Here is a 26,561-nt window from a genome sequence, read left to right as displayed (position 1 = left end):
TTTACATGAGAGATTCCTTTGAGTAAGGTTTATAGTTTGGAAACATTTAGCAGAATGTCCAAGCTTCTTTTTTTCCCCATAAAGTGAATAGTGAACTTAAAGCTTAGACGTTCTGCTTAATATCTTCTGCAAAAAGGTTTTTCAGTTTTGGAACGGCATGAGTGTGACTAAATTATGATAGTTTAAATTTTTAAGCTCCATTTACTGATTTTTATTACATTTAAATGATCGTTTCCTACATTTACTTAAAGCAAGACCTTTTTATGTTATTTAATGTGCCATTGGCACTTCCACCACATTCTCACACACCACTGGGGGTTCATGAAACTCTGGTCTAGAGGAAAGACAAAGACCCTCAGTGTCATGTATTGTTGTTTTCTATTTTACACTTTGCCCTCAATCACTGGCTGGCCCTATGTGTGCACATGTATGGGAGTGTAGATGAGGTGCTCATATAGGAGTGAGTGATGGCTCCATAGCAGGAAGTTGACAGAGGTCAATGTGCCGGAGAGGTGTGTACTTATGGCTGCTTGTGCTTGTAGTGACAGCACATGCTCTCCTATTATTGGACCCGCCTCTGAAGTGCCATGCTGCCCTCTGCTGCCTCAGCCAGGAATTGCACAGTTAATTTAGTAGTGTCTATGTGGGATAAGGAAAAGTACCCTTAACTCTACATTGTGTGAAGTGACTGGTTTCTGAAAGCTTTCCATCTGATTGACCCTTGTTTTGTCTTCTGCAGTGTTGAGCATCAGAGGTGTACAGGAGGAGGATCCTCCAGATCCCCAGATCATGCGTCTGGATAACATGCTGCTGGCCGAGGGAGTGTCTGGGCCCGAGAAAGGCGGCGGATCAGCGGCGGCAGCTGCAGCTGCAGCAGCGGCTGGAGGATCACCCAACGACGGCAGCATCGAGCACTCCGACTACAGAGCCAAACTCGCACAGATCCGCCAGATCTACCACTCCGAACTAGAGAAATACGAACAGGTGAGAAACAGACACCCATCTGATCTTTATTACATCATTTCAGCAGATACTTGTGGGTTTGTGTATGTAATTTTTTTAATCAAATTTACTGATTTCTTTCACTGGTGGAGCGATAATGAGAAAAAAACGAAGTAATGATGATATCTTTTAGAAATCTTTTATTTCATATACGTATTTACCATTTTTATTTTTCAGAAAGACATTAAATTGATCAAAAGTGACAGTAAAGACATTTATAATGTTACAAAAGAATACTATTTCACTATTTACAAACTATTTCACATAAAATATCAAGCAGCACAACTGTTTTTAACATTGATAATAAAAAATAACAAATCAACATTAGAATAGAATGATTTCTGAAGGATCATCAAGTGAGACTGAAGACTCGAGTAATGAGTAATGAAATCACAGGAATTAATTGTATTTTAGAATATATTAAAATAGACAAAAGTTCTTTTAAATAGTAAAAATATTTCACCATATTACTGTTTTCACTCTGTTTTTGATCAAATCAATGGGAAGCCTTGCGAAGCATGAGAGACTACTTTTAATTAGGGATGCTCCGATCAGGATTTTTGCAGCCGATACCGAGTACCGATTTCTTGTCATGGTGATCGGCCGATACCGATGCCGATTCTGATGCTTCAAGCTTTATATAGCATATGTAATAATGTTATATAAATAATCAAAAAAATTATTCCTTATACAGTGAATTTTAATATTCCTTTAAAATGGTGTTTATGCATAACATGTGTATCAGGATACTCAATATAAGACAAAAATAAATGCAAACAAAATGTTTCTGATGCAACCCAAGGCAGAGATGGGCTAGGACTCGAGTCGCATGTTTATAGCCTTCAGACTTGACTTGACCTGAAATGACTCCAAACTATACTCGACTCGAGGAAAAGGACTCGAGTCTTTTATCCTTAAATACTTATATAACTGATTTTCAAAAGGCGGACCTCATCCGCACCCTGCCATCCATCCGGATCGCGAGCCGTAACAGCAGCACCATTTTAAGTGAGCAGCATGTCAACAGCGGAGAGATTCACATAACAAGCGCTCAGGGTTGTTTATGGTAAATATCTTTCTGCGCTATATACTCTAGTATTTTTATCTAAAGCTAAACACTCTTTATTCGAGCCCTTTCAACTCCGTGCGCTTTCTCTCTCTCTCCCGACGTGCGTCAGCACCAAGTTCAAGAGCTGCCGCAGTTATTTTAACAACGACAGAAACATGGCTTTTAATTAGGGATGCTCCGATCAGGATTTTTGCAGCCGATACCGAGTACCGATTTCTTGTCATGGTGACAAGAAATGCTGCAAATATAGTTATTTTTCTTACTATCTATTTATCTATCATTTAGCATCATTAATCTATAAGTACATTTATATATATTTAAACACCAATATGGAGAAGTCTGATGTAACTTATAAGGTTAATACTGTTCAATATAAGACTGAAGAGGAAAAAAGAAATAGAAACATTAAAACTACTGAAAGAACAAAACGGAGTAGTTTGATCACGGTTATCCACGGGCGCTGCGGATAATAAGCGGGTCGGGTAATAAAAAATGCATTCTGATTATTTGCGGGTGGATAAAATAAATCACAAATGATGCAATATTAACTAAATTTTTCTAAAATAAATTTTTTCATTAGGCAGATGATATCATTTGTGTGTGTGTGTGTTCGCCTGATCTGGAAGTTGCAGTGACAGAAAGGGTGACATTCCAGATAAAGTTTAAAAGGAGTAAAGCCTCTGTTAATGCTATTGAATAGGCTAATATGGCCAAAGAAGATATTATGTTTTATAAATAAATGTTCATAGAGCAGCCGCGATCAGCTCCGGTGCCCGTGCCATAAAGCCTGGGCTCTGCAGACACGTGCAGTGATGCGCAGATCAGCTCTAACGTCATTGAATCTGCTGTTAAAAATGAACCACCCATTCATCATATCATCATGCAAAACATACACGACATATAACAAATTTTTCATTGTTTCTCGAAACGTCAGCATTTCCACACTGGCGATGACTTGCAGCATATGTCCCCACGTATCATATACGTCGTCATGCGTTGACGTCATCAAATTGCGATCGGTTCGTGAGATCGGCCAAATGTATGAGTACCGATCGAGTCATAAAATGTGAATATCGGCCGATACCGATCTCCGGCCGATCGATCGGAGCATCCCTACTTTTAATGTATTTTTGTATGTATGTAACGATCCTCAAATCTGTTTGAAAACAGGCTTGCAGTGAGTTCACCAATCACGTGATGAACCTGCTGAGGGAACAGTCCCGCACACGGCCTATCTCACCCAAAGAGATCGAGCGTATGGTGGCCATCATCCACCGCAAGTTCAGCTCCATCCAGATGCAGCTCAAGCAGAGCACCTGTGAGGCCGTCATGATCCTTCGCTCTCGCTTCCTCGATGCCAGGTGTGTGTCTGCTTTTTGATCTGTGCTTATTCAAGTTTTAACGGTCTTATTCTGTTGGGCTACACTATTCCACAAATTATTAACCTGTTATCAATGAAATGCTCGTTTTTCCACTTACTTTGTCCTCAGACGTAAGAGACGCAACTTCAATAAGCAAGCCACAGAGGTGCTTAATGAGTACTTCTACTCTCACCTCTCCAACCCTTACCCCAGCGAGGAAGCCAAGGAAGAGTTGGCCAAGAAATGTGGGATCACTGTCTCTCAGGTAAGGTCACGCATGGTCTACAGTTGTCCAATGTGTATTTCAAAACCTGAAATTCAGTTTTCCAATAATGGAGCATGAGAAAAAATGTCCTGGCAAATAAATCCTGCCACACATTTTATTTTATTTTATGAAATTATGCTGGTTTTCATAAATTATAGAAATTATAGCATCATTTAAGCAACAGTAATTAGTTTAGTTAGTTGAGATATGTCCTGTCATAAAAGTTGCATCATATCCATAATGCAGCTGTTAGCGTATCATGACACAGCAAAAAAGTCACTAGCAGATACAGATCAGTTTTTGCTTTCACTTGAGTAGTTATTGATGGCAGTTACTGATAGTGGACATTTTCGTAAGGATGAGCACTTTTTGCACATATTGCAGGGTTGAAATGGTAAAGAAAATTTTGTCATTATTTATTTGCCCTCATGTCGTTCCGAACCCATAAGTGTTTGGATCATCTTTGAAACACAAATGAAGATATTATTAATGAAACGTGAGGGATTTCTGTCGCTCTATTAAAAGTCCATTACACCAAAACTTTGATGCTTCAAAAATACATTGTAAATTTAAAAAAAAAAATCAAGTACAAATTTAATTTAGGCTTTTATTCACACATAAACATTGAGCATTGCACATACATGGAGCACATCAAATATGCTAAACAGAAGATAAAATACACCAGCGTGCATATTAATCAAAATTTATTCATTTGTGTTTTGGAAAAATCTTTTAGGTTTAGGTCATGACTGAGTAAATAATGACAATATTTTCAGTTTTGGGGTGAACTATCTCTGCAGTTGAGTTGTGAACTTGTGCTGTGTTCACATCATGTCAGACTTCCCATAATTACAAGTTTCCCACTTGTAAAAACCGTTCATGTTTTTTAAACTCCTAATTACAAGTTGGAAACATTTTTTGACAGTTCCGATTCCTCCCACATAACTTGTGAAGTCAGAACTGCCAAAATAGCAGCAGCTTCAAAAGTTACAATTAGCAACTTCTACACATTTCTGTTTGATCTGTGTGGGGAAAATCTTTTACTAACAATAGAAGAAACAGTTGCAGCTAATGTTAAATTTGTGTGCTCAGAAAAGCTACAGCTATCATGTACAGCTGACATTAGATGTATAGATGGCTACCTACATAATGGAAAGAGGTAACCTTTTGATCAAATTTCAATTCTCACTCACTGATAAATAATTTATTTGATATCACACACAAATTATTTCACAAGAAGGACATTCTATTCAAAATTTCCTAATGGCAGATGGGCTACACTGTTTCCAGAGCATGTTTTTGATTCAGCTGTGATGAAAACAAGATGCAGGAAACACCGATTATGGAACATTTTAACTGAGTGCATTGCAGAAATATTCATTAAAAAAAAGTGTGCATGAAAATAAATTATGGCAGTATACCCCACTACCCTTGAAAAGTTGAAAAGTCTTTGTTTTTAAAAAAAAGTTATTCCTGTGGTCAAAGCTGAATTTTCAGCATGATTACTCCAGTCTTCAGTGTCACATGATCCTTCAGAAATCATTTGATTATGCTGATTTATTATCAATGTTGGAAACCGATTCCCTGCTTAATGTTTTTGTGGAAACCGTAATACATTTTCCCAGGATTCTTTTGATGAACAAAACAAAAAAAATAATTAAAAGAACAGCATTTATTTGAAATTGAAATTTTTTGCAACAAAGTAAAAGATTTTACTCTCACAATCAATTTAATGCACACTTGCAGGACAAAAGTATTAATTTCTTTCCCCCAAAAAAATATTACTGACCCCAAATTTGTGAACATTAGTGTAATGCAGTTGCGTGAGTTAGTTCAGCATGCAAGGACATCTGCAGGATAAGCACAGGAAGAGAAACCGTGTCAGATTGCACTTATGAAACGAAATATACAGTAATGTCTTATTAGTTGTAGTTCACTGTGATGAAATTGTCTGATTGGAGTTGTTTCACCTCAGGTCTCGAATTGGTTTGGCAACAAGAGAATTCGGTACAAGAAGAACATTGGTAAGTTCCAGGAGGAAGCAAACCTGTACGCCGTTAAAACAGCCGTGGATGCTGCCAATGTGTCGGCACAGGCCAGCCAGGCAAACTCTCCAGCAACACCCAACTCAGGTAAAGTGCACAGCAGCCCTCCCATCATCTCTAGCCGATAGTGAAACTACACTGCGCACACCGCTTGCCACAATCACTCTCCTGTCTACATGCTTTTCACCCTATTTTCATTCCATCTCAGTCTGTTTTTGTCTGTCCATCATAAGATCCTTTTCCCTGTCATCGAGAATGCTTGTTTCTTGGTATTTGCATCAAGACTTGCTGGGTGAGATTTAGATGTTGTTGATCTGGGTTGCGCTGCAAAGCTGACCAGATTGTATCTAGGTAACAGTTGTTTTGTAAACATCTTCAAGATAAAGACGTCATAGTGTCGTTTTTCTATGGACCTGGGCTGAATGACTGCATTCATCGCGCATCTGTAGAAATGTGTTTATGAATGGGTGTTATTAGGCGTAACATAAAGCAGAGTTTAGTTTATGGTTACATATCACAACTTGTCACATTAATATAACATTGTATAGACAGGAAGTTAATATGTGATCACAGGTTTCAGGCTCAGTCAGGCAGTCTGATTTTAAACTAATGCCAGACTTGTTCATTTGTTATGAATAATCATATTTTTTGTTTCTTATCCATCATGTTACAGAGGGGAAAAAATACAAATGAAAACATTATGAACTATTAGTATTATCCATACAAAAACAGTTACTAAAAAAGGAAATCTATTCATGTCACCTTTAACTGTGAACATGCAAATGTGGTGTTAATTATATTATAAACAATCTTACATTTATCTGAAGAGATGCTTAAGTATGTATATTTAAGGTCAAAGGAGTTTGGCTGACAAAAAAAAAAACTTTGGGAATCCCTGGATTAAAGGGATTTTAATCAGAATTGGATTGTCTAAATATAGATATGACCAAATTGTTGTTAAATTAAAAATCTGTCTGTTAAATTTCCATTACGTTATAAAATCACTCAAGATTGTTTTGATCATACCACCCACTCTCACCCCTGGCCAAGTGAACATTCACTTTCATTTATGGTTTTGCATGACCACTTTCCTCTAAGGCTATGGCGATAACCAATAACTTTCCGTTGATGACTAACATAGCCTCTATCTTTTTTTCTTTTCTTTTTTTTTATCTCTGCCGAAATTATTGTTGCTGTGTTTGTTGGTTTAACATTTTCATGTTACTTCCATATGTACACACGACACATCCACACACACTTGGTTAGAGTAGTTGAACCTCTATTTGCTCAGGAAGCAGAATGGAGAAGGTAGGTGATTTAACTTGGTATTGTCATTTTTAACAATACTCGGTCACCACGTATATTTTTAAACCCCACCTCCACATATCCTGTTTCACATCCTGCGGCCAGCATCTCAACAATGCATCATATCATCTAGAGGAAGTAGGATGTCAAGTTGTATACCTTCATGTAAAGCAACGGTCCACATCAGCACATACGTGATCGCTGCTTCCTGTTCTTCACCTGTTTTGTTCTGACGTCTCTAGGCAGCGGAGTAGTCAAACAGATTATCATGACCGTGTTGTATTTTGGAATGTGGTTAGTCCTGATTTTCACGCTCGACATAGACAGCAGACAGATTTTAACCACACACACTGTAGGCTTTTCCAAAACCCGACCTGGGCAGGGTTGCGTACCTGATGGGCTGCGTGTGTTACTGCAGGGTCGTCTGGGTCGTACACCCTCTTTCACCCAGGAGATGCCTACCTCGGGCTGCTGCGTTCACTCAACGGGGATGGCGTCAGCGTCACTCCCGCTGTGCAGCAGCAGGTAGGCACTGAGGACGTCCCCTCAATGCCCCTCCTCTTCCATACCTGCTCACAGTGTAGTGCTCTCTTCCCCTTTCCCCAAAGCTACAGTCCCAACCTGTGACATCCTCCTTAGATCCCACCCCAGAGGGCTTCGGCTCACAAATCCCAAGTGCAGAGCTCTATCCTGAAAACGAACTCCGCCATCTTCCCTGTGCCATTGCTCCATTTCATTTCTTCATCAGTCATCCACAGTCATGTCCTTAGCCAGTCCTTTGTCTTCTTCCTGTTAGAACTCTTTTCATCAAGGGCTCAACAGTAAGGATGTACTATTGATGTCCCAAGGCCACCCACTGAGTGTGTTTGGGTCAGTTTTTCTGAACAGTCGCCTGCCCCATCAGACCAATACTGCATGTGTTTTTATGACTCACAAATTTATAAATGTAATGTCATGTGATTTTTATTTTTATTTTTTTCCCCTCTCTCTCTCTCTCTATAAATACAATTTTTCACTACTGTTAAAGTTTGTTTTAAGTCATTTTTAATTTAAGTAATCTTTATATTTTTAAAAGCAGGGTAGGCGATTTGGTTCAAAAAAATTTTTTATTATGCTGGTTAAAAGTCTCTTCACAGCCCAATAGCAATCACTAAGTTAAGAGGTCTAAATGTATTTCTATGTATTTATATCATCTGTGGAAGGTGTAGGACCATAAAATGTTCGTCCAATCATATCCCTCGGTCCAGGGACAACGATAGGCTCTCGTAAATGCCTGTTAGCATATGTATTTGCATACCTCTGTGCAACCTGTTTGTGCAGACATGATACGTCACCAGCGCATTACATTACACTACTGCAGACCGAGCCAGAATGAAGGTATTATTATTGTAATATTATGCGCTTTGTACTGTAATGTTTTCTCAGTGAATGAGACACGAGGTGATCTGACAGCATTCAACCCTCCACCAATGCCGTCTCTCATCGTGTCGCTAGTTATCCTCTGGTCTGCCTGTGTGTGTTCATGTGTTTTGGAGGAGGCGTGGCTTTGGAGAGTGATTATGCAGAGAGGGTGGGATCTTATGCTTTCAACGCTAGCTTGCTATTGTTACCCTCCCTACTTTTCGAAATCCCCTACCCTTTCTTTGAAGTAAGCTTAACTTAAGAAAAACATATAAATGGTGAATATAAATATCAGTACAAATCTGAGCTACCTGCCAAAACACTTCCTTACTGTTGAGCCCTTCTAAATTGTTCTGATGCCACATTTACACTGTCAGCTAGTTGTGTTGTTTTTCTACTTTTCCAGCATCTGGAAAGAATCAAACCTTGTTGTTTGTGAAACTGCTTTTCACATCTGACTTTGAGAACTTTCAAATGTGTTTCTAATTTAAATGCATATCTCATGTGTGGTAATCAGATATGCATTTAATTTATGTATTTTTTGATTTTGTAGTCTGACATGAAATTTGCTGCTTTATCATTGTGAGGCACTAAGGAGTGCAGAGTGGATCACTTTACACGAGTGACAGACTGAAATAGTGCAGTGCAAATCAATTTGGACTAAAAGTGATAGTTTACCCAGAAATGAAAATACTGTCATCATTTACTCACCCTCATGTCGTTTCAAACTCAAAAGACTTTCGTTCATCTTCAAAACACAGATGAAGATATTTTTAGTAGTCTCTCATCATTTTTGTCCATCCATTGAAAGTCTACACAACAAAACTTCTGAAGACTCTTCTATCTACAAAGTCTTCTGAAGAGACACAATCGCTTTACATGATGAACTGATTCAAATGAGGCATTTATTCAAAACGTCACTAATGACAGAATTTTCATTTCCTTTCGTGAACTGTAAACAGATGGGACATCCTTATTTTAGAGAATGATGTGGTTTAGGCAGTGCATTGACTCTGAACTGATACATATATAAACTCACTACTCCTATGTTGTAGTTTGTCATATCAGTTTTGTTTGTGTTTTTGAGTATACATATGGATGGTGTCAATGTATTAGAAGTGTTGTTTATACTTTTACTGGTATGACTAAGACACAGTGATTGTGTTTGACCATTGATACTGATGTGACGCATGTGTGCTACAGGTGGATATCCTGCACCGTGCTACACACCTGACGGCAGGCTATGAAGATCTGTCAGGAAGTCCTCTTTACACCCCACACCATCTAGATGTGAGTGCAGCACTGACACACACACACACACATTCACAAACTCAAGCAACAAACTGCTTCTAAAAGAAAAAGCATTTGCTGTTTGTGTAAAGAAAGAAACTGCACTCTAAAAAATGCTGGGTTAAATACAACCCAGTGCTGGTAAATACTGGACAGAACACATGCTGGGTTGTTTTCAACCAACAGTTGGTTTAAATGTTTAGGGCAGGAACCCAATCGCCGGGTTTGTCCATATTGTATTTAACCCAGCAAGTTTTAAAGTGGGGGAAGATTTTTAGTTCAACTTCACAAAGAGCATTAATCTGTTCAGATCATCTCTGTTGGTAGACCTAAAGATCATTTGAAGGGCTAACATCTGCTCCCTGCAATTTGTGGCTTGTATGTTTCCTGTTTCAACATGTTTGATGTTCTGGTGTGAATACTGTCTAGATGCTTATCAGTCAGCTGCAGATAAATATTGTATGTTTGGACAAACTATTTGAACAAGCCCTGAACATTAAGAATTACAAAATTGTTTTAAAATAATTTTATTTTCAATGTAATTTATATTTTAAATACTTACATTAAAATATTTATATATTTTATAAAATAATTAATTATAGATTAATTAGAAATAAAAAAATAATAAAAAAAAAATTATTTTATTATTAGAGTACCACCGTCAATCGCAGCAAGCCTAGCTGGTATACTACTTTTGAAAATATATTCAGATAGAATATATTTTAAATTGGTTTGATCTTTCATAATATTATTGTTTTACTGTATTTTAATCAAATAAATGCAGCCTTCGAGAGCAGCCCTTCTTTCAATAACATCAAAAAATCTTACATTTTCAGCGTGGTAGCGCAATTCTGCAAAACTGGTTACGTCATTTGCCCACCACGGCACCGGCCCCCACCGTCGTTTTAATTTTTAATAGTAATAAAAATAATTTTGTCCAGTTAGACCACAGACATTACAATTAAATCTGCATGCTGCTGCTCAATGTCATATCACAGATCAGATTTAATTTATCACGTGACGAGAGTGAGTCGAGCTGACTGACGAGAAGAGTGAGGCGAGACGAGACAAGACGATAGCGGATGATTAGTTAAAAAACAAAATGCAAAAATGACTGTTTGGCAACATTTTGGATTTTGAAAAGCCTGTTGATTTTTGCCATTTATCTAAGGTGATATTGGAAGTTTTTTTAAAAACATTTGTTTCTTATTTAATTGGTTCCACAGTGTTTGCTGATTTTTACTTTATTTAAACTTTAATTAATTAATTTTATCTGGCATCAAGGTGCTCTCAAAATTGCTTCCAAAATTTCTTATTCATTTTGCTAATAAACGTTTTATGTTTCTTGTTTATTTGGTTCCACAGTGTTTACTTATTTTCAATTTTGTATACCTATTTAAACTTTGCGTAAGTTATTTGTTATTTTATATTAGGCATAGCCTATAGCATGGCGTATTTTTATTCGTTTTGTTAATAAAAGTTCTATGATTTATATATAGGCTAACTGCCGCTAATTCAAATGTGAAAGTAAAATGTGCACGGCCCCTTTATGACCCCCTCACCGTCACAACCCTAATACCTGCAATGCAAAGCTGAATTAAATAATTTTTTTAAATAATATAAAATTTATTACAATTGCGCTACCACGCTGAAAACATCAGATTCATGAGAGATTTGATCAAATACAGTAAAACTATAATATTATGATATATTATACCAAATAAATATATATTTTACAATATATTTTAAAATGTATTCTATTTGAATATCTTTTGAAAAGTAGTATACCTGCATTGCAAAGCTGAATTTTCAGCATCATTACTGCAGTCTTCAGAGTCACATGATCCTTCAGAAATCATTCTAATATGCTCATTTGCAGCTCAAGAAACATGTCTTATTATGAATGTTGAAAACAGTTGTGCTGCTTAATATTGTTGTGGAAACCATGATAAAATAAGTATTCATTTCTTTTTTTAAATTCTTACTGACCCCAAACTTTAGAATGGAAGTGTGTCATTTTCATATAAATATACAACATTCCATATATCCTTTTTGTTTTGCTGCCAGTTGTTTTTTTTTCAGTCTTAAGTCTTCAGTTTCATTGCTTATGTTACTTTACCTCATACTACTATTGTGACTCTCTCCACAGGCTAGCAACAGCTGGCAAGACAACACCAACCCTTCCTCCATCACCTCTCCACCAGGACCACCTGGCAGCATCCACTCGGACACCTCCAGCTAATGTAGCTCACGCTACACTCACTGACCCACACACACACACACACACACACACACACACAGAGCATCTCATCATCCAGTCTCACCCGTTCCCTCCTGCTGCTCACAGTTTTCGTCCATCACTAGCAGATGTCAAAGGTCTCACATAGTCCTCATTCCACTTTCTTCAAGGTGTGCCAGGGTTCGCGCGCTGAACCAGACTATCTGAAACACACACATGCTCCTCGAGCAGAAGATGCAGAACGTCACATTTGCTGAGGACGGGTCTGAATAAACCACGTTGTCCTCAAAGGGTGGACGGTCTACGCCCAACTCCACGTTACCTTTCCTGTTTCGACTTATCATGATGGGGATTACGCAACAGCTCCCTCCTCGCTTGTACCAAAGTGCTGTCAATGGTTGTCGCACCTTCCGCTTGTCGAAGAACAACCTCAGACAACTAAACCATGAAAACGCCATTCAGCCCGCTTTTTAATACGGTTTCCAATCACTGCTTCCGGCTTTCTCACAAAACAATCTGTCCTGCATTGTTCAACGTTGTGTTAAGCACAAATCCTGTCTATAACACTTTGAGCTGGTGGTTAGATGGAGAGGAATCCATCAGCGTAAAGGTACGCCGGACATTTGAACACTTTAACTAGCTGATCGCAGGAGAGTTTGGTGATGAGTTCGACGATAAGTGATTTGACGTGCGGTCGGCTACTACGCGTTTCCTCTTCCACTCTCTCAACAGTTGAGTATTTTTCCTGCAGCCCCCCACAATGATGCACCTGCCGCCAAATAAAAGACTAGACCTTGTGTTCGGAAAGGGGTTGGATGGATAGCTGGAGTATTCGTTTGGATTGGGACACGGGTGGGTATTTAGAAATATTTTTAAAGGGAAAGAAAAAATATTTCACTGTCTTCCATGCATGTAGGGTGTTGAGATGTTTTAGTGATTCCATTTAGCTTAACTCTTTTTTTTCTTTTTTTTTGACAAAAATATTATAAAAGGAGAGGGTGCGAGTAACAGACCAAATAAACAAATGAACTGCTCCAGAAACAAACTTCATACTGCCCAATCCAGTGCTTTATGCTGGTGTTTGGTTTCTCTAGGATTTCCGTGGTATTTCATCGCACATTTTCATAACAGGCATTCGTGACACACCGACCACGTTACGCAAAAACCTGTCTGAGGCGGCCATAGCAGTAAACCAATAACTCTGACTAGGAAAACCGTTACAGATATCATGAAGTTCTTTTGGTTGGCCGTGTGCTATGGCCTCTCATGTTACTGTGTTGTGTGTATGGGTGTCTGTTTTTTAAGGGTTGGTTTGTCTCGTCACTCACTCGTGCTTTTGAACTGATTGTATTTGTACGTGCAATTGAAAGCACCTGTTCCTTGGTAAAGCATGCTGTCTCCTTTTTGTTGTTGTTGTTGTTGCCTACAATTTCACTAAACAAAGGAACTCTGTTGTTTTGTAATCAGTTAACATAGCCAAGCAACAAGGGCTTTTCTCCTTTCAAATTTAACCAAAAATAAGCACTGGATGTGTTGTGATTTGAAACAGATGGACTAAAGCTAGTAGAGGAACATCAAATGAATTTATATTTCCTTTTTCCAGACAAGTTGTTTGTATTCCCGGAACTTGTTTTTATGTTTTGCTGTTTTTTTTTCCTTCCCTCTCGTTTTTTCTTCCCCAAGTTCACCTTTAGTCGCGGAAGCACCAGGGCGTTTTGATATATGAATGGAAATTCTATATATTACACAAAGGACTTAATAACATTGAAATGTAAATTGGGGTTTTGTTTATATGTACACATGGAAAAACGAACTCTGAGGAGCTTTTCAAGCTATTACTGTGTCCTCTATAGATTACTGTTAGTTCTAAACATTTCATATGGATATCTTCAACTAATGCTATTACTACACCAAATTTCTTTTTCTTTTCTATCAGTCATCTATGGATGTCACTGTACAGATTGTGGAATGTTTCAATGTATTTTCTCTTTTTGTATGCTTTTATTTTTGTTTTTTATTGCTGAGGGTTTTGGATTCGCTCATGAGAGAGTAATATCTTTGTTAGTCTTTGTAATATTCATTTTAGCATTTCAGTTACATTTTATTTGGATCGGGAGTCTCGAGTGTTATTTTTTTGTGTGGTTTTGTCAAAGCTGAGAGCATTTGTTTGAGGTGCTGTGAAAATCCACTCCGTTGATCATCACACTACTAAATTGATGGAATAAAATGCCTCATTGGACTAAATGCATAAGCTATGATGATTTTGAACATTACATATCATTGGTAGAGTTGAGCTCCTTAATGTCTTTTTCCCAAAAGTGTATCCGCAGAATCTGTTAAGAAACTTGGGATTATGATCCGAGGTGGATTCCATGGCACCTTATCAAATGACATCGACATATTTTCTCGATTTTTATCATTATTTTACTAGAAATGTAGTACACGCTTCCTTCTGTATTTACCATTCTCTCCCTCCTCTCTACCTCTCCTCTCTCCATTTCACTTGTATATAAACCCCATCATTTTCAGACTTGGTAGTCTGTATAAACTCCTTTTATACCTCAACTTTAGAACTGTTCTAGTGAGAGAGAAAAAAAGAAATATGAGAAAATTGTAGTGTACCTTATTAGAAAAACAAAAACTAATAAAATAATCTAGTGTGCTTTTGAGCCTGTAGTATTTTATTTTTTCTTGTTGCTGTTCATTAAGGGGCTATTTGCATGTTACGATCCGTAAAATGATCTGGTTGTGGCGGTTATGAATGAGCCATTTTTCAGTGCACTAGCCCAAACGTCTCGCCCTGCCTGAATATTTATGCAGCATAAGGACAATAATATGAGGATCATAATAAATCAGACCTTTTCTCCTCATCTCAAATTGATTATGTGCTTTGTAACAACTTGTTCTGGTGAAATGAAACAGCCCACAGTCAGCACAGGGTAAAATTAGAAACACAGCAAAACAAAACCTCAGGAATCGAGGCCATTGTTTGTTTCAGGTGGGGCTTTCTATATCAAAACATTTCAGAAGAGAAGTCGATAATTCATGATCATTAGAACCGAAGATCTTTTCTGTTTAAGTCTACAGGATTTCAGTGCCAATGTTTTAATATTATCAGGAGTTCTGCAAGTCTTATGAAGGTAAATTTAAAGGAACAGTATGTCAATATGTTCTCAAACGTCTAGGGAGAACTCAATTCTTTAGCAATACTTCTGAGTTTAAAAATATAACTTCCAACCAAACTCTATTACTTTTTTCATAAAATTAATTTAAATGTCTTATGGCTTGAATATCTGCGCTCCCAATCATTATAATAGGGAAATAACTGTGATGTTCTTTTTCAGTATTTCTGTCTTGTTTTCAAGTGCAAATGTCTAAAGATCTTAAAACAAGATACTTGAGAAACAAAATGATTAGAAGTGAGTTAATAATTACAACAATAACAAATATTGACCATTGAGCTCAGAAAAGTCAAATTAATTCAAAGATAAAACAAGGTGTCGTACCCCATCGACAGATGCTTGTTCATGCTTTAAGCATAAATTTAATTTTGTTCAAGTTTTTCAGTAATTTACATTTTCAAATGTATCCTGATTTAAGGATCATTAGATATTTATATTGGCAAGGAAATATACTAAGGAAGATTTTAATTTTTTGTAGTGCATGCGACAATGACTTTCTGCTCTATTTCAAGACCCACAGAAACCTTGTATTATGATTTTTTGAATGCTTTTGGTCTGTAAACACGCAGTTACAAAGTACAAACTCTCCACCAAAACAAGCTCTTCTATCCAACAGAAAACACGGGCCTGAAACGCTTCATTTGTAGTTCTACCACAACATCTGTGGCTGTGTCACCATTTTACACATTTGCATAATGTCCGCCTACCGGCTGCTTTGGCCCACCCTCAAAGCACAGTTGTGTAAGTGATTTCAAATGTCAAGGGGATGCTGTTTTTTCACCTCAAGAATGGATTTTAACACCCATGGCGTAGTTACCATACATATAATACTGCTTACAGCTGCTCATGAAGCTGAAACCCAATTACAGGAAGAGGAATTACGTTTCCGACACACTTTAAGTGGTTGACCAATCAGCGCAGACTTAACACTTCAGAAAGGTGGGCTTTGAAGACACAGGAACAGAGCGTGAAAAGAGTTGCAACAATGTACAGTACGAGAAAAATGTCTTTTGAACTATAAATCATGCAAATGTATTCAAGCAGACCTCAAAAGAAAACTATTTGTACTTTTGAATGAGCATAATATGGGTACTTTTAGAGTAATATTAGCACCAAAATAGAGCACAAAAGTTGTCGGTTCGGTTTCTGATCTCATTCCCAACAAAACGGTCCAAAAAGGGCCGTTTCATGAATATTCATGCTTGTGCTTTGGGAAAAGAAAAAGTTCCTGTGAGCAGCCCAACTGCCTGTGCCTCGTAACTAACTGGCCCAAAAGACTCCTAATACATCTATTGTAAAAGAGAGACAAAAACATGTACCAAAACAAGCTATCAAAAATGAAGTATTGTTTACTCTTTGTACAAGCTGTGATCATTTCACTAAGTAAACACAAAGTCATTTATATACACAGACAAATACTTTTTCTATAAAGACAATAGGCTTTGTGGCGAACTGGGCTCTAAACTGGTGGAGTTATTGCTGTTTTTCTCCGAGGGTGCCCCAGTTTTCACAGGCTCAAAGCGGATGCCAGAAGGCTCCTCATGCTGGCGCATTCTTCTCCAAGGGAAGCAGAGAATGCGTTTGTAGGTGGTCCTCATGTCCCTGTCCCGGAACGAGTAGATGATGGGGTTCACCAGGGAGTTACACTCAGCCAGAACCAGGCAGTACTTTTCATATTTAAGAACCTGACATTCACTGCAGCTGAGACCGTCCAGTAACAGAATCACCAGACCCGGCGTCCAACAGATCACAAAGGCACCTGTAGAGAAAGGAAGTCACAAAAAAAAAAAAAGCGAGAGAGAGAGATGAGTGCAGGGCTGCGTATAGTTTGGTTTACAAGGTGCAAGCCACCACAGCATGCAAAACAAATGCATCATCTTGCAAACACACACACAAAACTGTGGCCAAAATATTTGTAACATTTTCACCAGTTGCAATTTAATATTCAAAAAAATCATGTCATTTAAAAAGAATGTATTTATTTGATCAAAAGTGACAGTAAAGACTTTTATAAATGTTACAAAAGATTTGCATTTCAAATAAATTATTCTTTTGAGCTTTCTATTCATCAAAGAATCCTGAAATAAATGTATCTTGGTTTCCACTAAATTTTAAGCACAACTGCTTAGCATTGATAATAATAAGAAATGTTTGTTTAGCAGCAAATCAGCATATTAGTATGATTTCTGAAGGATCATGTGACTCTGAAGACTGCAGTAATGATGCTGAAAATTCAGCTTTGCATCAGAGGAATAAATCGCATTTTAAAATATACTACAATAGAAAACAGTTATTTTAAATTGTAATAATATTTTACAATATTCCTGTTTTACTGTATTTTTCAAATAAAATGCAGCCTTAGTGAGCAGAGGAGACTTTAAAACATTAAGAATTTTAACAACCCCAAGTGGTAGTATTTGTAGAAATTAACCACGTTTATGACAACTAATGCATCAACTAATATTAACAAATTAATTACTGTAAAGTTTTGCCTAAGTAATGGGTAAGTTGAATACGTGATTGTACATATCTTAATACATTTTATAAATACTTTATGTATACAAATAATTTATAATAGTGATTACAGTGAAGATTTTTTTATATACGAATTATTAATTGATAAATATCACCACATGATGTTTTACAACCTCAGCTGAACTTTCGGCATAAAAAGATCAAATTACCCGATAGCATTTTGATTGGCCATTCCTGAAGTTTGTGCATTATTTTTTTGTTGGTTGCACCAAACGTTTAATGTAGGTAAACTGTGTCATGTGGGCTCTCATTTCAAGATACTCATAAGAAATTTCTAGATCTTTTATACTTACTAGTTTAATTGTAATGTATCATTTGCATGTGATTTTACGTATATTTACTCACAATAGCACCATGTGCTCAGTCAATGCATTTCTTTCCACACCACTGCATTTCAATCCACCGAATGAATGCTGTGAATCCTAGAATCTTAGGGCAACTAAAATAACTGATTCCAGCTCGAGGTACAAAATTAGCAGGTGCGAGACAAGCAAATCTGAGCCAAACCGGTTTGGTAAACTTCCTTTGGGGTTGACATTTGTTTTTTTTCAAAAACAAGCTAACAGTACTTCACCACAAAAAATTAGAGATAAATGAGACATTTTTTTCATTTTTAAATGAGTTTGCAAAACAGAAAATCAAACTTTCACTCAGTCAACACACAGCGAGTAATCTCACAAACGCCTGAAGTCTACATAAGTCTCAAGGCCTTACCCAGAATCATGGACATGGTCTTCATGAGGCTGATAACGGTCTGATTGTTCGAGGGCTGATCTGTGTGTGGGGACATGACTTGGCTCCGGCGGCGAACGTAGATGAAGATGTGCGTGTAAACGGCCACCATGATGAAGAAGGCCGTGAGGTTGAGGATGGCCCAGGACACTAGGAAGCTGCGGGAATACAGCGGCGCAACCGTGCAGCAGGTGGACAGGTCACAAACACAGTTCCAGCCCATGGTGGGCACCAAACCCATGACGACGGCCACCAGCCAGATGGTGACTATCAGCATCACCACACGCTTCCTGGTCATGGTGCTGTGGAGCTGCATGGTGAAGATGGTCTGATGGCGCTCCACTGCCACCGCCAGCAGATTGACCACTGATGCGGTCAGGCTCATGTTGATCAAAGCTCCACGAATAAACCACTCTTTGATGGTCAAACCGATGGTCCACGGCCCCGTGTGAAACACCAGGTAGAGATACGAGATGCCAGCAAAGAGGTCCGCAGCCGCCATGTTCCCAAGTAAGTAATAAATGGGAAAGTGGAACTGTCGGTTGATGATTATGGCCACTATGACCAACATATTGGCCAGAATAATAAAGACACAAATCGGGAGCCCGAGGCCGACCACAATGAAATCATGAGTGCGCCAGTTGGGGCTGATGGGCTTGCCAGTCTTGTTGTAGAAGTAGGACACTGGATTGTCATAAGCCTCACAGGTAGAATTAAATATCATTATTAGAGAAGTAGTTAATGTAAATCAGTTGCACCAGTTTAGTTGTTGCCAGTTTGTCCTGATGCTGTAATCCTAATGATGTTGAGCTCAGCCACCATTTGAAATAATGCTTTTACATATCAAAAAACGTGCCAGTGTTGCTGCTTACAAGGCGTGCCTTTTATTGTTTTCCAATCCTAAAACACAGGAAGACGTGAGTGAATAGGTTCATCTTTAACAAGAAAGCAGAGGATACTTACGAGGCTTCATCAGACACACGCTACGCTAGACTTGATTTCAAAGTAAACGAAGTAATTATGTTTACAATGTTCATAGTTCAATGTTCAAACAATTATGTTTCCTAACTTCATAGTTTATAACACACGAGTTTTCATAGTAGCTACACCTGAAGAACAGAACGAGAAGTTAAATCAGTTGTGGTTCCTGTTACGTATATTCAGTGAGAACTGAAGATTAAATCTTCTCAGAGACTTATTCGCCCCTGCAGAGGCAACTCACGCTGTACAGTTTGGCTCGGCTACTTGTTTCTAAAATGACACTAGAAAAAAACACACACTTACCGTTGCCAGAGCTTCAGAGCAAACAAAGAAAACACACATAACAGCAGCTCAGAGTTGTTTTGGCACTCGGCCGCTCGCCGGAAACGCTCGTGTTCTGGAGAAACCTTCAAGAGACCCGAGATCCCCTTGTGCGCCTCCCTGAAACCTGATTTGATGAAGTCACCGCCCGAGGATCCAATGAATGCGAGACTGCTGTTCAAAATGTTTGCTGACAGGTTCAGAAAGTAAATATTTCAATTAATTTCCCAGAATCTGCTACAGAGTGTATGGCAAGCCGTTTTCATATTTATTCCTTAATGCTTGTGACAACCACTAGATTTCATATCAGTTTCAGTAGACTGTCCCTTAACTATTAGAATAGCAGCCAGTACCTATTCAGGTTTTTATTACTAAATGAATATACAATAGTACTTATTTATAAGACACGTTACTGTTAACATTTTAAGTGAATTATGTGGACATTCAGGTAAGAAATGTTACTAGTAACAACTGGGAAAGATAGTAGTGTCTCCTAATGAAACTTTGGAAGTAAAAATTGGATTAAAAACCAATATGGAACACAGTCAAAATGAAATTCAATAATGAAAATGTAAAAATTTTATTATAAAGACTAATTTAATAGATAGGCTTCTTATCACTATTGGAAAACATAGCTTGCCATTTGAGGTAACAATGTGGCAAAGAAATTCTTTTTAAAAATGTTATCGTGACTACGACTTGTTAAAGAGTTCAAAATTGATTTTCATTTAGATTTATTTGTATGTTGACAACAACAATATAAATTTAGCCGATTGTCCGGTACTGTCACATACAAACAAATTGGACGGCCGTTCAGACTGTCTGGCTCCAAAATCATCATATAAACATTAAAGTATCATAAAAATACCATAAAGGTATTACAGAAGTGATCTGTATGGCCCATGCACTATAGTCAGCCAACCAAACCACATTTAATGTGAGAAACAGACTACTCAAAGTTTGAGTTATAATTAGAAATAAATGTTGGCAATGACCAACAAAAAGGGTCTTGAGAGAATGTTATCTGCTTTTGGTTACAAAGGTTGCTATTTTTGACTGTGACGTATTATAATCATATGCTCAGTACATTTTCACCTCAAGAATCAGGGATTTTCTCAAGGAGAGTTGTCAATAATTTTTAATGGAACACTTGTACCCAATAATCACAGGAACAAGACAAGAAATGGAACAAACTCATGAGTCATTTCCATGCGGTTTTACAGGATTTAGTCAAACTAACTAAACTTTGCATATACCTATAAATATTTCCTGACAATTTATACAACATTAATTTCTCCCTTGCCTGTGTGAGACAGTTTACTGAACAGAGCTCCCACCTTTTTTGTTATTTTAGTACTATTTAATTAATTTAAGACAAACCAGACTAAATGCAAGTAGCCTAGTTATTTTCTCAGTGAAAACCAGAATCCTTGCTAGGGCTAATAACTCAAAATAATTTCTTCATTGCGTCAAAGGCAATCAGTGATTGTGTTTTATGATGTCTTTATCCAGAACAAAGTCCCAAATGAGTTTGTTGACTCTCTCAGGTTGATCTTGCTGTACCCAGTGGCTGCATTCAGGAATAGTGTGAATGACTACCGGACCCCTTACATAAGGCCGTGTTCCACCGGACATGCCCTCGACCAGTATATTGTCTGCCTCACCCCAAATTAACATGCAGGGCACACCGACATCCTGATGCTTGTACAGAGTGTTACTGTAGAAAGAGAAGTGAATAATAACCACTTAAAGCAATAAACTGCCAAAGACATATAAATGATAGTGTGACTCATTTTAAACCTGAGAAGAGAACGAAAGTAGTTCAGAGGGCCTGTGAGTCCTCTGGGCTGGGACAGCCGGTATAGGTATCCCTCCAGCTGAGTCTCAGTCAGTTGTCTGGATTTGTTCCTGATGCCCAAATTCTTGCCACAAAACAGACTCCGAACCAACTATATGCACATGACAGACAAAAGTTGCAGAGAATCAGCTGTCACCACTTCTGAAATGTCACCATCAGACTCAAATTCAAAGGACAGGAAGTTACACAGAGTTTGTCTTTACTGTTTCCTGTTACATTAATAGCAATGTCAAAACCGAAATTACCTAACTGTTAATCACATTGTCAAACATCGGGGGGCTTAAAGAGTTAATGGTTAAAAGTGTTCACGCTACCTTAAAATCCTCAAGAGACAAAACAATTTCAGGCAGCATCGGTAACTGGAAGAAACATGCATGTCCTGAGCGCAACAGCTGAGAGGGTCTTCTCAGAACGGCGTCTGGGTTTTACAGAAATGAGTGTCAAAATGAGTCTGCACCCAGATAAGTTTTGGTTCAGAAACAGAGTTGTGTTGAAAAACAGAAATGAATTGATGCTCTGTCTGGAAATTGTCAGTGTCTTACCCAACCATGAGGCAGGATGAGGCGCATTCATGATAATGAGAAGTTGCACCATGTCTGGCCTCTCCAGTGCAAAATGCCATGCCAGCATCCCTCCCCAGTCATGCCCCACCAGTATACAACTTGTGTGACCTGTAATTAAACACACGTCATTCCAGTGGTTTATTGACTGAGGCAAAACTCATTCACATTCAGCCGTGGCCCGTCTGTATGGGCAGTGTCTCACCTGAAAGGATAGTAATTGTAAAAGCACAAATAATAAAAGATAATAATAATAGAAACAAACCATAAATAGAATGTAAATAACTTGTTCGTTTCTGTTTAGTAAATAACCCAGCACTTGACATAGCTTTGTTTTATCTTCCTGAATTGTTCCACAACTCGTAAAATTCGAAATCAATATTCACTCACAATAAATACTACATTGAAAGGATAGTCCAGCCAAAACTGAAAATTCTCATCATTCATCAGTAGGAGTTTCTCTCTTCTGTTAAGCACAAAAGAAGATATTTTGAAGAATGTTGGTAACCAAGCAGTTGACGATAGCCACTGACTTCCATAGTATTTTTTACCATACTATGGAAGTCAGTGGCTACTATCAACTATTTGGTTACCGACATTCTTCAAAATATCTTCTTTTGTGCTTAACAGAAGAGAGAAACACATACAGGTTCAGAACATCTTGAGAGTGAGTAAATGATCATTTATGCCTGAAGTATCCATTTATTCTAAGATATCATGTTATTCTGATATCATTAGCTCTGTACTTGTACTGCATTTCATTAGCTCTGTACTTGTACTCTGCATAAATGACAATAAAGTTGAATCTAATCTAATCTAATCTATTCTAAGATAATTCTATGTATGCATTCTATGTGTGTATATAGGAAGGTAATCAATATTAAAGCACCACACTCAGGCTGAATTACGCAAGTGTTCTGTATGTGTTCAGTCATTTGAATGTAGAACTGCTATTAGCAGTTAATTTTACCTTTATGTGATGTGGTCAGTAAGCAGAGGCAGACAGTAGTGAAGTATTTTTGCTCTGCTGTAAAAGCACTTTTCAAGTGTCAGTACTTTATCAGAGTGTTTTTCTTTAGAAAACTTTACCTCACAACATTCCAAAGCATAATATTGTATTTTTTTACCGCACTATATTTCATATTAAATATAATTTAATACTTAATTACATTAGAAATCTATTACTTTCTTCATTTTACTCCAAAATAATTCAAAGATTTACTTGAGTACAAGAAATTACTACATATTTGATGTTTTTAAGTATTAAAGGTAAAAAAAACAACTTTAATTTATGAAATGTAGTGCAGTGAAAAGTATGACATTATGCTTTGGAATGAAGTGAAGTAAAGATTTCCAAAGAAAAACACTCTACAGATACTTTTTAAATTGACTTGAGCAGTAAAAGGCTTCTCTGTCAGTAAGTACCCAGTTCATCGATGGTGTCTCGGATGTCATATAAGAGTGTGTCCAGTGAATATTCCTGCAGAAGGTCTGGTGCGTCAGAATCTCCACAGCCACGCAGATCTAGCGCCACCGTGTGGTAATGACTACTGAATTCCTCTAACTGGTAACGCCAGGAGTACCTGCAGGTCATATATGCATTAGTAATATAAAATGATAATATATTTTATATAAATTTAAAACACTCCCACATTGCAACAACAATTTGATATAATATAATAAAATAAGGCGTCATGTCTTCACTCAGATAAAGACTGTCATTTTCTTCTTGAGAAAAAAATTAAGATGTTCTTAAGAATTTATTTGAGAACTTAAGAATTTTTCAAGAACTGCACTTAAGAACATTCTTACTCAATTCGTGGAATTTATCTTAAGGTGAGACACTGCAGGTGAATTAGTTAAAAAAATAACGAATAATTATCACCTTACTTACCTAGTTGATTGATTACATTGATAATTGCAAACATTTTTTGTATTACAAGCTTTCTAAAATGTTAGGTTTAAATATGCAAATGAGGCATTATTTAATGAAATATGCGCTAATTTGCATATATTTCTAGAACAAAAATCTAAACACTGGATGAAGTTGGTTTCAAAATTCTTATTTCATTTTATTGAAATATTAGAGTCAAAAGTTTTTACAGAGGGAATTTTGGGTATCTCATTTTGTCACTCCATAATTCAGAAATTACTTAGAACAGACAGAAAACTAAAAATTTTGGGGGGAATAAAATGTTGTATATAATCAAGCAAATTATATATGAACAAATCCCTCTGGAAAAACCTTCAGGATATAGACAGGAATACAGATGTAAAGTTTGGTGTGTGTAAGTGCTACTGAAGTGGAGCTATATGGCTCAATGTAGGAGAGAAAACTCATTTTGAGGAAACGGCCTTTAAAAATATGTATTGTAATTGAAATCTATTGACACAAATAGATAAAGTGCTATAAAAGAAACACTTAACAGTGTCTTTTGGATGTTTTCTTTCCGCTAGTCTGAAAAAATACTTTATGAAAAACCAAAAAGCCCAAAATCTCACATTTAACAGGTGCATGAAAAACTGTGTTTTTGCCTGCAGTGTCTCCCCTTAAGAAATTTCTTAACTTATTTCTTAAGAAGATTCTCATGAATCCAGCCCCTAAATCTACAATATGAAATAAGCAGAAATAAAAAAATGAAGGAGGAAGTAACCAGTTTTCTGGGAAACCATGAAGAAACAGCATTAGAGGCTTTCTGTGGTCTCCTTTGGTTACATAATGAAACCTCAAGCCTGAGCTCTAAAGAGTAAAAAAAAGAGCAAGAAAAAGATGTCACAAAACAATGTCAAATCATTAGAAGAACTGACTCGCTAAGCAAATAACTAAGTAGCCTATAAGTAAGTAAATAAATAAGAAATTGTGAATACCTCGCCTCTTTTCAACTATTCCAGCAATCTTATGAATATCAAATTTTGGAAAGATTGGAAATATATAAATTCCTCTAAACAGTGAGTCTGCGTAGGCCTATGTCACGCTGATTAGTGTGATTCCATTAAAGACAAAAGAATAGAATTGGAATAGATTGAGGAACTCCGTGTTCTTTCTATGTCTAAACACAGGTGGCGCAAGAGCACAAGATATCGATGATCATGATTTAGCCTTCCCTTCACCTCTCTCACTAAAGAACGAAAAATAAATAAGATTTACTTTAAAACATATTTAACTCAGAAATTGCTTGTAAACTTCATATAATTACAAAAGTAACAAATTTAAAGTAAAATTTTGAAATTAAAGTGAGTGTCTTACTCCAACAGTAAATCGTTTTATTTACTTCTTCGACGGTGTATAATGACCTTGTACATATTAGGCTTCTTTGTTAAATGTTTTTACAGACATCAGGCTAGATAATTGCTAATATTTTTCATTATAAATCCTCTCACCCTGCCCTTCAGATACGCATGGTCACCAAGTGCAGGGTCTTTTAGACAGTCTGGGGGTTTCTTTCGGACGGTCCATTGAAAAGTTCCATATGGATCCCTAAATCCAGTCCAGGCCATTCGGATCAGAACCAAACAAGCAGTAATTCCAGCTGTGCCATACACGAGGATGTAATATATTAAAGCCAGAATCCATAAGCTTAGTCGAGTTGGTAATAAAAGCAGGTGCATTATAGAATTGCTCATGACTGTCGTAATTTTGATAGTCAGGGAGATATAGAGACAGGCTCTGTGTAGCAAATGTCCCTTGTCTTTGGAAAAGTTCACCTTTCAAAATAAACCCCATGTGACTGTGTGGAAACAACTGTCACTGAGCTATTTTTGTACCACAAATAAGTGGTCTGCGAGACTGGCATAAATACAAGCTATTTTTTTCTTATCTTAACTTGAATATACATATATAGCCTGATTAATTAATATTTAGTTACAAAAATAAATAAATAACATCTAAATATCCATTTTTATCCAAATATCCAAATACTACATGACCGGTTGACGAGATTGCATGTATCAAAAATATGTAGCTTACTTCTAAAAATTTGACTTTAAGGTAACAACTATGAATGTGAACCTATAGTCTATGAAAAAGGCATATTTTATACATATCAGACACAATGTCTTTAATTATATAGTAAAATGTATTATTTTGAGACTAGGACCCACTTTTCCTTATAAAAATGATCATGGGTGTTATTTTCCATAAATGTTTGAACCTTAGAATATCATGCCCAACAGACCTAAACAAACTTTTCTTCACAAAGTAGTGAAAACACCCCTATATATTCTCTTCCTCTGACTCACAATGCCCTCTCCTATAGTTGAAATCTCAGTGCATTTTCATTGTCGACATTTACACATGTTACAATGTTTTCGCTCCATGCAATAAATTCAGGTCCTTATTAAATGAACTGGGTTTTCAACATATTTGCTTCAACTGCTCAGGTAATGTTAATGCTTTGAGTCATTTCAGGGGCAGC

At 37.1% G+C, this 26,561-nt stretch overlaps 3 protein-coding genes across 8 annotated transcripts in view; 1 reads left to right on the top strand and 2 right to left on the bottom strand.

Annotated features, from left to right (window-relative positions):
• LOC306857936 (pre-B-cell leukemia transcription factor 1-like) overlaps positions 1-14,645 on the top strand; it is a 45,450-nt gene extending 30,805 nt beyond the window's left edge. For 2 of the 6 annotated variants that reach the window (XM_079398219.1, XM_079398218.1), the window contains 7 exons: positions 740-984; positions 3,242-3,432; positions 3,562-3,697; positions 5,673-5,829; positions 7,466-7,572; positions 9,652-9,738; positions 11,888-14,645. In XM_079398219.1, the coding sequence (XP_079254345.1) occupies positions 740-984; positions 3,242-3,432; positions 3,562-3,697; positions 5,673-5,829; positions 7,466-7,572; positions 9,652-9,738; positions 11,888-11,980 (1,016 nt within the window). In that variant the 3' untranslated portion in view covers positions 11,981-14,645. The remainder of the gene's footprint in view (positions 1-739; positions 985-3,241; positions 3,433-3,561; positions 3,698-5,672; positions 5,830-7,465; positions 7,573-9,651; positions 9,739-11,887) is intronic. The other 4 variants (XM_079398222.1, XM_079398220.1, XM_079398223.1 and 1 more) reach the window with 2 other exon arrangements.
• Positions 14,646-15,667: 1,022 nt separating this feature from the next.
• Positions 15,668-20,014, bottom strand: lpar2a (lysophosphatidic acid receptor 2a). Its single transcript, XM_079398273.1, has 3 exons — positions 19,711-20,014; positions 18,409-19,326; positions 15,668-16,918 (listed from the first exon to the last, which is right to left on the bottom strand). The coding sequence occupies exons 2-3, from the start codon at positions 19,148-19,150 to the stop codon at positions 16,584-16,586; spliced, it is 1,077 nt and encodes a 358-aa protein (XP_079254399.1). The 5' UTR covers positions 19,151-19,326; positions 19,711-20,014; the 3' UTR covers positions 15,668-16,583.
• A 439-nt stretch (positions 20,015-20,453) lies between these two features.
• Positions 20,454-25,878, bottom strand: LOC306857934 (epoxide hydrolase 4). Its single transcript, XM_079398216.1, has 7 exons — positions 25,528-25,878; positions 24,801-24,886; positions 23,572-23,729; positions 22,129-22,257; positions 21,901-22,004; positions 21,529-21,677; positions 20,454-21,445 (listed from the first exon to the last, which is right to left on the bottom strand). The coding sequence occupies exons 1-7, from the start codon at positions 25,768-25,770 to the stop codon at positions 21,208-21,210; spliced, it is 1,107 nt and encodes a 368-aa protein (XP_079254342.1). The 5' UTR covers positions 25,771-25,878; the 3' UTR covers positions 20,454-21,207.
• Positions 25,879-26,561: the final 683 nt, after the last annotated feature.

Source organism: Barbus barbus, assembly GCF_936440315.1.
Source record: "Barbus barbus genome assembly, chromosome: 3".
Lineage (NCBI taxonomy): Eukaryota > Metazoa > Chordata > Actinopteri > Cypriniformes > Cyprinidae > Barbus > Barbus barbus.
The sequence above is the reverse complement of the archived record's forward strand: the minus strand, read 5'-3'. Positions and strand labels throughout refer to the sequence as shown.

What these genes read in the sequence shown, in the direction of transcription:
- LOC306857934 (XM_079398216.1), bottom strand. Translation starts at nt 25,770, where the DNA reads ATGAGCAATTCTATAATGCACCTGCTTTTATTACCAACTCGACTAAGC. An exon ending in TCATCCTGCCTCATGGTTGG is followed by an intron (nt 22,005 to 22,128) that starts GTAAGACACTGA and finishes TGTAAAACCCAG; the next exon opens with ACGCCGTTCTGAGAAGACCC. An exon ending in TGTCTCTTGAGGATTTTAAG is followed by an intron (nt 21,678 to 21,900) that starts GTAGCGTGAACA and finishes ATGTGCATATAG; the next exon opens with TTGGTTCGGAGTCTGTTTTG.
- lpar2a (XM_079398273.1), bottom strand. Translation starts at nt 19,150, where the DNA reads ATGATATTTAATTCTACCTGTGAGGCTTATGACAATCCAGTGTCCTAC. An exon ending in GACCATGTCCATGATTCTGG is followed by an intron (nt 16,919 to 18,408) that starts GTAAGGCCTTGA and finishes CTTTCTCTACAG; the next exon opens with GTGCCTTTGTGATCTGTTGG.